General features: G+C 44.4%; 1 protein-coding gene across 1 annotated transcript in view; it reads left to right on the forward strand.

Annotated features, from left to right (window-relative positions):
• Positions 1-9,163, forward strand: part of LOC144767840 (uncharacterized) — a 105,355-nt gene extending 96,192 nt beyond the window's left edge. Inside the window, exon 3 of the mRNA XM_078651208.1 lies at positions 6,969-9,163. Within this exon, the coding sequence (XP_078507334.1) occupies positions 6,969-7,588 (620 nt within the window). The 3' untranslated portion in view covers positions 7,589-9,163. The remainder of the gene's footprint in view (positions 1-6,968) is intronic.
• Positions 9,164-9,883: the final 720 nt, after the last annotated feature.

Below are 9,883 nucleotides of genomic sequence, written 5' to 3' on the forward strand. Positions count from 1 at the left end.
TGTAACCTATTAACAAGAACCGGTAAACAGACAAAGACACAGCAACAGGGTCCTGTTTCCAAGGACCCATCATTAACTTCACAAACAGCACTCATCCCAGTGACGACTGTAGCTCCGCCCAAAATTAACATGCAAAAAACACATACACATGAGGACGAAGACACTAGTGAATGGGCTGCGGAGGTTCATCCCTCAGAGGCAATCTCGACCTCTGTTGAGACACCAAGACACCCTACTATACCAATAGTGAACATCCCTACTAAAGCAACTAGGGCGCCGCAGCCCAGACCCACCTCGACACGAATACCCACCCATATAAATCTACCACCTGAGTCTAATCCCTATACAATAGTCATGATCGGGGTACCCAAAATGGCGGAAAATAGGGGGGAGTCCTATGTAGAATTAAAAAACAAGGTGATGCAATGGCTAACTACCCACAGGCCACTTCCCCCCAACATAATAGGAACTATTTCCCAAGTGAAGCGAGTAGATTGGGTGGGCACACGATTCAAATCTATAGAGGAGCAGCGAAATTTATTGTAAATTGGAGGAGCTCTGCAACAAATAGCCTGATTCGAACAATGGGCCTAAGCTACGTCTACCCCCACTATTCAGATGGCCAAAGAAACAATAACAAACGCCATTATGGCCGAGAAGGGTTTCCTGTACCGCAACTTTACCCTCAATTCCGGACCACCCCTTTTGATTCAATTCAAGGGATGTCTTCAGACCCTGAAATATATACTAATGACTACTCATGGGAAGGCAGAACACATAGCCACCCACCCCCAATAACATCTGAGAATCCAGGTTCTACCCAATACTCACAGACACGAGATTATAGACATTTTAATCTGCCCTATAATCACCAATTTGGGTTCCCAACCTCAAACAGATACGATACTCTATATACTTATGATGATCTGGATGAGGTGGATTGACTGTCACTCACTCTATCCTCTGATCCTTCACTTGACCGGTCAGATACCCAAGTTTACCCTAATATAATATGCAAGGACAACCCCGTAATAACTTTTGACCTCTCAGGTGTCAGTGCAGCCAACACTGTAACAACGGCGATAACACTCTGCTCTGAAAGCCCCCCATAGATCACGCTTCTATTCTTTCCATACCTGAAGCAAGTAGTTCTCTTACTTCTACAGTCCTCTATCCCTCATCCACTACCAGAAACCCACCGATAGACACATCAAGTCATGTTAACTTAAAACCGCACCCTCTAATTAATACGACCACGGAGTCAGTGATAGATCGCAACGAGATCCATTCCATCAAAATCCTGTCATGGAACATCGCAGGACTGGCTGCTAAAGTAACTGACCCGATGTGGGTAACTTTGGTTAGAAATTACACCATACTGTGTTTTCAGGAGACCTGGCTTGTAGATAATAACATCTTTATTGAGGGATACCAAAGCTTCTTTGTCCATGCATCCCCCTCATCTAGTGGAAGGGCAAAGGGAGGCTTAGCAATATTCATCAGCCTGTCTCTTATATCCCAGACAAAAAACATACAGCAAGACAGTAGGAACATTCAGATACTGGAGCTCAGGAAGGGCAAAAAAGCATTAGCACTGGTCAACTTTTACAACTCTGTTACATCACCAGGAGAATGTAATATTGTTAAACTCCAAAATTATCTCTATGACAATTCAGCAAAGTTGCCCCGGGACAAAATAATCGTCGGTGATTTTAACACGCATATCTGTGGCGACCCATCTGTGACATCTTTGGGTTCTTTGGGTTGTGGAAACAGACCAGGTCCTCACTTTGAACACTGCCCCCGAGGAACAAACATGAACACTCTAACAGACGTCCTAAACTTGAGCATTGCCCTGTCTCTGAAAGATGATTCTCATACCTTTAAAACACCAACTTACAAAGGCTCAGAGTCAGGTTCTTATATAGATCACATACTCTTCTCAGCTGAGGTGACAAACTTGGTCCTAAACTTCAACATACTTGAAAGCACTTATAGTGATCACAACCCACTTTCACTTGACTTAGAATGCGGCCCTTTTGTACTCCGGAAAAATCATAAAGACCCTGGAGTCCTAAAATTGGTTAACAAAAACTGCCGCCTGAAATGGTCCACGATAAACAGCGACACTTTGCAAGAGTCTGTTATAAAGAGTTGTGAACATGAACTCAATCTTTGTGCCTCCAATATCACATCTCCTGAATCCATTTTATCTGCCTTTGCTGTGATTACAAAAAGAATTGATCAACTGCTCTCCGTGTCAATAAAAGGATCAATTGCTCAACAACCACGATGGTTTGATCACACTTGCTCATTATCCAACCGAAAACTGAAAACTGCCCTCAAAAACAAACCAAGAAATCCCGCACTTATTAAAGCCTTACGTTTAGAATACGATATAGCCCTGGCATCCCGGAAAAAGATCATAAAAAGGAACATCTGGGAGTCTTTACTTGACCCTTCAATCTTAGGAAACAGTGCGAAGTTCTGGAGCATAATTAACAAGCCACTGTTTGACGATCCCAATGCTACCAGCCTCGGAACTGTTATACCCAAGAACGAATGGATCTCCCATTTCAGCTCAATCTTTAAGAGCGACGTCCCACAAACAATACAAGTTTTTAAATCCCCCGAAGGTGCACCATTGCACTTTACAGTCAAGGAAGTTGAAAAAGGGATCCCTGGTCTAACCAGTAACAAAGCCCCGGGCCCGGATGGCCTTCCCCCGGACTTATTCAAATCAAATATACCCCTTTGGGCTCCAATTCTTACAGAGGTTGTTAACGCCGGGGCCGCAATAGGGGCTCCAAAGACCTGGGGAGCCTCCACCATTGTTCCTGTATACAAGAAGGGCGACAGAACTAACGCAGCGTGTTACAGACCAATCTCCCTGATAAACTCAGTCGCCAAAGTAGTGGGAGGGATCCTCTTAAACAGGTTGTCCACATGGGCCAAAAATAACAACATAATGGCACCCGCTCAATATGGCTTCAGACCAGGGCATTCAACAACAACCCAATGCCTGAATTTATATCTAATCAGTGGCAAGTACACCCTGGCCCGCAATGGAACATTATACATGGCCTTTATGGGCCTTTCATCGGCCTTTGATTGCGTTGACAGAAGCAAACTTTGGGACGTCTTACTGAATATGGGAGTTGAAACTAATTTGATAAATTTTCTGGCTGACCTCCACAATGATACACGTGCAAATGTTCGTTACACCAAAGACCTGAAGGTAACTAGTGACTTTAAAATCAATCGGGGGGTTAGGCAGGGCTGTATTTTAGCGCCTTTTCTTTTTAATTTATATATAAACGGTCTTGAGGAGCATCTTTTAACAACTGACACGGACTATCCTTATATAGGGAGAAAGGGCGTTCCTGTTCTGCTTTACGCAGATGACGCCGTTCTTATCTCCAGAACTGCACTTGGCCTTCAAACATTATTAGATTCCTTTCTTCAATTTATGAACTTGCGGGGCTTGAGTATCAACAACTCAAAATCATTTGTTATGAAGATAGGCTCTGGATCTAAAAAGTCCTACCCCTTCTCTATCAACGGGGAAAAAATACCAACAACAAAAACCTTCTCATACCTTGGAGTACTGTTTGACTCTAAACTTGCATGGGGACCCGCAATAAACAAAAAGAAAGATGAACTAATAAGGACCAATGCTGGAATAATGGACTTTGCGCGAAAAATGGGCAACACACCAGTGGTTGCCCTGATGAAACTATATCAAGCAAAAAGTATCGCAGTTGCCTGTTATGGAAGCGAACTCTGGGGCTTCGCCCCTGTGGGCGTCCTTACAATTACTGAAAACAACTTTTTAAAACAGGTCCTGTGTCTACCAAAGTGTACTGCTAATTTCTCCACTCATGAGGAACTGGGAATGCCATATATAGGGGATAAGATCGCTGTAAACCCTTTGCTCTGTTGGCTCAAATGCTGGCTGAACGACGAAATACCATTAACCCATAACATCCTCCTCGAAGCACTAACCTGGGAAGGGAAATTCAAGATACCCTGGCTAAAATACATCAGAAACTGCCTTCAAGATCTGGGCAGGCTGGACCTCTTTTTAACACCCCAGCAAGTATCCAAGAATGATGTAATATATGTAAAGGACACTTTCCTGTTGAATCGACAGCTTGTTAGGGAAGAAACCGAACTGAAAAAGGATAGTGTTATGAGACATATTTTAATCAAAACAAGTTTACAAATTGAACCATACCTATCCTGGCCAACCTCCAGATATGAACGCTTCTTGTTGAGTAGATTTCGCTTTGGTTTATTCCACCTGATGTTAGCCGTACCGAGTGGAGCCCATAGAGGGACAGTGTTGCCATCTTGCGGCTGCGACAATAAGTCTCCGCAAGACCTGGCACACTTTTTATTCATATGCTCTTATTACGCGATACCGCGGAAAATGTTTTTAAAACCCTTGCTTAAGAAATTGAACTTTGTACAAATAATGCCAGCATTACTACACCTTCAAATGCTGCACTGTGATTGCACTCCCTTTATATATAACTTTTTAAAAACAGCCCTGAAATTTAGAAAAAGTATGGAAGGCTGACCCCTAACCGAACTATATTACCCCCTAAATAAGTCCCTCATAAATCTTATATATACACTTGACCGTGATATCACATATTTTTCTATGATTATCTGACGTATTGATTCTTTTATACATGTTTTGTATATATATGTATTTTAATGAACTTTTATGACTGTACTTCATGCAGTCGAATAAAGAATTTTGAATTTGATTTGACCCCCTCAGTCAACCACAGAGGAAACCCCTGCAACTATCATGTTTGGAAGAGTCATGACAACCAAGCTTTCCCAATGGGAGGGGCTGGGTGTGACAGGGGATATATCTGCATTCATCTGCACGCTGATAGTCTTCTTGGGCTGGGAGAGAGGTGATTCACACTTACATTTGAATAGGTTGTGTCCTGCCCTCACTCAAAGGGCTGATTTACCCCCTACTGATCGTCTGGAGCCAGGAATGGGCTGCAAGGGACTGTTGCACACTTCTGAGGGTTCATTTGAATTCACCCGTTCATCAAAGAAATTTTTGAGTATATGTACTGGAGCTCTGATCCCATGTTTTTAGACGCTGTTTGGGACTTGTAGCCAGACACTGTTGGCTCTACAATCTGCTCATTGCCATGAGGACTGCTGTGCTGCCAGGAGCAACCACCATTTTGACTAACTGCCTTGTTGTGTTGACCTGCTGCTGCTGGGCTGCAGGAGGGACGGCCAATTTGCAACCTAACTGTATGTGCTGTCTGCTGCCTGCCACCTCCTTTTGTGCCCCGAAGTGCTCTCCAAGGGCTTCTTTACTTGCCCCCTGTTCTCTCGAGATCTCAGGGCCATCAAAGACCTTGTTGTCTCTTTTCTCCAAGACTTCTGCTGGGTGAGGTAAAACTTTGTGCATTACAGGACAGTGCACCATGGGACTACAGTGCAGCGCTCTGACCAGGGGAGTGCCTTTGTGCATTCTAGGGAGGTGTTCCACGTTTTACAAACCAGCATGTGGTGAGCGTTTTTTCTCTAGCGTGAACAGCGTTGTTTCGCCTGGAGGCATTACCAGAGAAACACACACGTCCTTGAGCCAGCGTGCTCACTGCATCTGAATTGTATTGTGAACCTCACCCCCGTAGTCTGGCAAAATATCGCCACCATCAGATGCCACCAAGAATAAACTAGTGTGGCCCCTCTGGTCGTGAGACTCGAGGAACAGCCCCCTGAAGACTTGCTCTGAGGTGATACAGTGCTGCGTCCAAGGCTGCAGAGCTACAGGAGCTGCACAAAGCCTTCAAGGCAGGCCTTTCGACAACACGTTGTTCTGTAACATGTGTCTGGCCAGCATTTTGAGGCTCATTCCAGCCAGCCTCGCCCTCTGGTTTTAACGCGTATACTGCACGAAGCTCTCCACTTTGTGTCCCACTCCCGAGACATGACAACATTGTTAGCAAGTTACAGATGCCCTGATGACAGTGACCCTTCACCCACAAAGGTACTGTGAGGTGGGTTGGGTCTAGACGAGGGTTAAAGCCGCCTGCTCTCCTTCACAGGTGGCTTGGTTTCCCTTGGGCAAAGAGACACGATTCAAGCGGCCCCGGCGGGCTCCAAATTCGCAAGAGCGCGAGGGGCATTTCTTGTTCAGCATTGTCTCTGCTCTGGAGATGACCTCAAGAATGGCGCAGGAGCGTCCATAGAGGAGAAGTGCTGGAAGACTCAAGCTCAATTACTGTTTAGCGTTTAGTAGGTGCTCCTGCGCCGTACGTTTGGTTTCTAAATGCAATCACGTCAACCACGTTCACTACAGTTACCGTATGAAGTGTAATAGGAGCGCAGGTGCGCTGTTACCTATGTTTTCATAGTAATTTGTGTTTTTCTCTGTCAAACCTGCCTTATTTGCACGAACGGTGTGATTTAAGTCATTTTGGTCTTGTTTGATTTACAATATAGAATTTATTTTTACTTAATCCTGCGTGGATTCCCTTTTGTGGTTTATTCAATGTGTTGCTGCGCGAGTGCGCTGCACAAATGCTCTGCACATTGCCTCATTAAACTAGCCTGACTGCTCTGCGCCAAGCTACCAGAGGGTGAGCGCAGGTTATCTCAGGTGTGTATCTGGCTTACCCTGACTAGAGTGGTGGATTCTGCCTGGCTTAGGTGCCTACCCTAGCCAACCAGAAACCCCATGTCCAACAGTGGTTCTTGTGAATCACTTGATTTCCCAGCATGCTCCTGCTGCAGGACTCGGTCAACGCACTTTATGTAGGAGGACTAACCACCATTTGTGTCTCAAAGGGAAGTGAGACTCTTTTTTCTTGAACATAATTTTTTTTCCCTGAATTGTAACTGTTCACTTCTCCATATTATACCAATGCAGATTTTTCAAGAAATATTTTCTTCATGTAATTTTCAATGTTGTTTGTATTTTGCAGAACAACAATCACATCCAGGAAGTATGAATGGGAAAGAAAGCCATAAAGGTTCCGGAGGCAAGATGAATTTTAATCAAAATATCTACTTGAAGAAACGGCGCAGAATGCACATGAGAGAGAGACGCTTTGCTTGTAATGTGTGTGAGAAAGGATTTATCAATGAGACACTTCTTGTGAGGCACAAAAAAGGACACACCAGCCTCAGGCCATATCCCTGCGAAACGTGTAAAAAGTGTTTCACTCAAAAGGGAACTTTTTTACAGCATCAAAGAACACACACTGGAGAGCGGCCGTATCACTGCACAGAGTGTTCCAAGCGCTTTGCTCATAAGAATAGCCTTTTACGACATCAAAGTGTACACTCAGGAGAGAGGCCTCATCACTGCACCATGTGTGAGAAGAGCTTCAGTCAAAAGGCAAATCTACTAAAGCACCAACTAATACACACCGGAGAGAGACCTTATCACTGCACTCTGTGTTCCAAGCGCTTTGCTGATAAGTCGAACCTTGTACGGCATCAAATTGTACACACAGGAGAGAAGCGTTATCACTGTACTGTGTGTTGCAAGCGCTTCGCTTTTCAGGTATCCCTTGTACGGCATCAAAGCGTACACACATGAGAGCAGCCTTTTCACTGCACTGTGTGCGAGAAGAGCTTTAATCAAAAGTCAAATCTCGTAACACCAAACACACTGGAGAGAAACCTTATCACTGCAAAGTGTCTTCCAAGCTCTTTTCTCAGAAAGAAAGGCCATGTATGGCATCAAAGTACACACACAGGAAAGAGGCCTTATCGCTGCACTGGGTGTGGGAAGAGCTTTACTGGTAAGGCACATATGCAACGGCACCAAATAATGCACACTAAACTGAACCCTATCACTGCACCGTTTATGCCAGGAACTTCACTCAAAATGAACGTTTCTACAACACCAATAAATACAAACTAGATCCATTTTCACTGTAACAATCTTATGTCCTGCTTACCCCAAAGTAAGTTTTACTGGAATGTTGCAACTTAGCGAGGGCTTAAAGTCATAAATTCCTAATGGCCAGTGTTCCCTGTAGGGAGCGTGCATTTAGTGTAATAACCCTGAGTGCGCAAACTCCATTGCGAAGTGCGAAGATCTCTTGCGTGAAGGAGCACAGAGAGCAGATCTTGGGCCTAGCAGCATACCACCGTGGAAGAGGGGAGAACGTTGCAGCTTGCCTCTTAAACTGCAGTGTATCGGATTGCCGAGGGTCACAAGTTGTGCAGCATGTTTCTTCTTCGCATGCTGTTTCCTGCACTAGTTTCGGAGAGAGGTTGCAGGGCTTTACAGGCAGCAGTGGCTGTCCGGGCATGATCCGAGCCTGCAGATTAATTTAATTTAAAAGTCCATGCACTAATTAGCATTGTTCGGTATTTAAGGGCACGATGTATGGCATACTGATGTTTAAGTCCCAGCTAAAAGTGTTCAAAAGGCAAGCACTCGGTGCATTATGGTATGCCTGTGCTAAACGTATTTAGAGAAGTCATTTCTGACCCTGCCGCAAGCATGCTAAGGCATATGTGCCCCCAGTGAGGCAGCATCATTCAGATGAGTTATTTTCCTGGCCTAGACCTGGGCTCTGTAATTGCAGCTCTGCTCACCTGTGAAGCGTGATTGCGAGCAGCCGTACAACAATGTAAGGAGACTATGATCAGTAACCAATCACATCCTTGTGTTATTTCTTTATAAATGTTCTGAGTCTTTCTCACTGCTACTTGATTCTATTGTACCAACCGAATATAGGATTCATTTACCACCTCTCTCACACCATTACATGAGGGCACAGCTGCAACGCTCTCACAACGTCTTACAAAACACACACTAAACTACTACTTACACGTCACAACAACTTTTAGCTCACAGCGAGGGCTCTCAGCACTGCTCCCTATTCACAGATGCCAAAGTCCCAACAAATCGAAGCCCGTAGCCCCTCTGCAGCGCACAGAGGTACTCGTCTCGCGGAACGGACTTGCTTCCATCTTCATCCCAGGTGCTGCTCGCTCTTTGTGGTGCGTGATTACCGTTGGAGCTGCAGAAAGAAACGTGGGCTCTTTTCCCTTCCCATCATACCTTTTATCACATATGTTTAAGAGTTAGTAGTTGAACTGTAGTTATTGCAGATGTATGCAGACCTCTTTTCCTCAATAAATCCTGCTGTATCTTGCATTGTAATGGGTTCGAGTCAGCATTCTGTACATTTAAGATCCCCTCCTATAGGGCTCACATTTATTTTTTTGTCACTTTGTAAGCTCTACAGCGCTCAGGCTTCGGTAGTGAAGAGTGCTGCCGCAACCAACTGCAAAGCAGCTAACCCACTGAGCAGCCCCTTATCTATGAGTACCGCCAGGTATAACTTGATTTACCTCTTGTAAGGAGTAAGTACTGTGTCTAGACTGATTTTTTTTATTTCTTTTTTTCATCCCAGCCCTTTTTTGCTTTCCTCATTCGAAGAATGCAAAATAAAACAAGACTTAGGGCAGGATGTACTAGCATCAGGAATACCGATTTCCTATTTGCCATTCTCTATGAGTCTCAATTTTGAAATCGGAATTCCTAATGTATGAAACTCTTTTGAGTTTCATTAACGATTGCTAGCGAGATTCAAATAGACCTACCTCATGCACATTAGTGAGGTAGGTCACAATTTGAAACCCATTAGGAATCACAACCATCACAGAGATGGCAGCCTGCTGAGGTCAGCAGACCACAACGTCTATGATTGTTTTTTAATAAAGCAGTTGATTTTCGTTTTTTTAATGCAGCCCGTTTTCCTTAAAGTATAATGGGAGTAGACAGTGGGGTTCGTGGGAAAACTGCCTGCTCTTCATTCTTCAAAGGACCCCTACCTTTTTGCAAATGGGTTACCACCTACTTCAGGGAGTCATT

This window comes from Lissotriton helveticus, chromosome 1_1 (assembly GCF_964261635.1).
Source record: "Lissotriton helveticus chromosome 1_1, aLisHel1.1, whole genome shotgun sequence".
In the NCBI taxonomy this organism is placed as follows: Eukaryota; Metazoa; Chordata; class Amphibia; order Caudata; family Salamandridae; genus Lissotriton; species Lissotriton helveticus.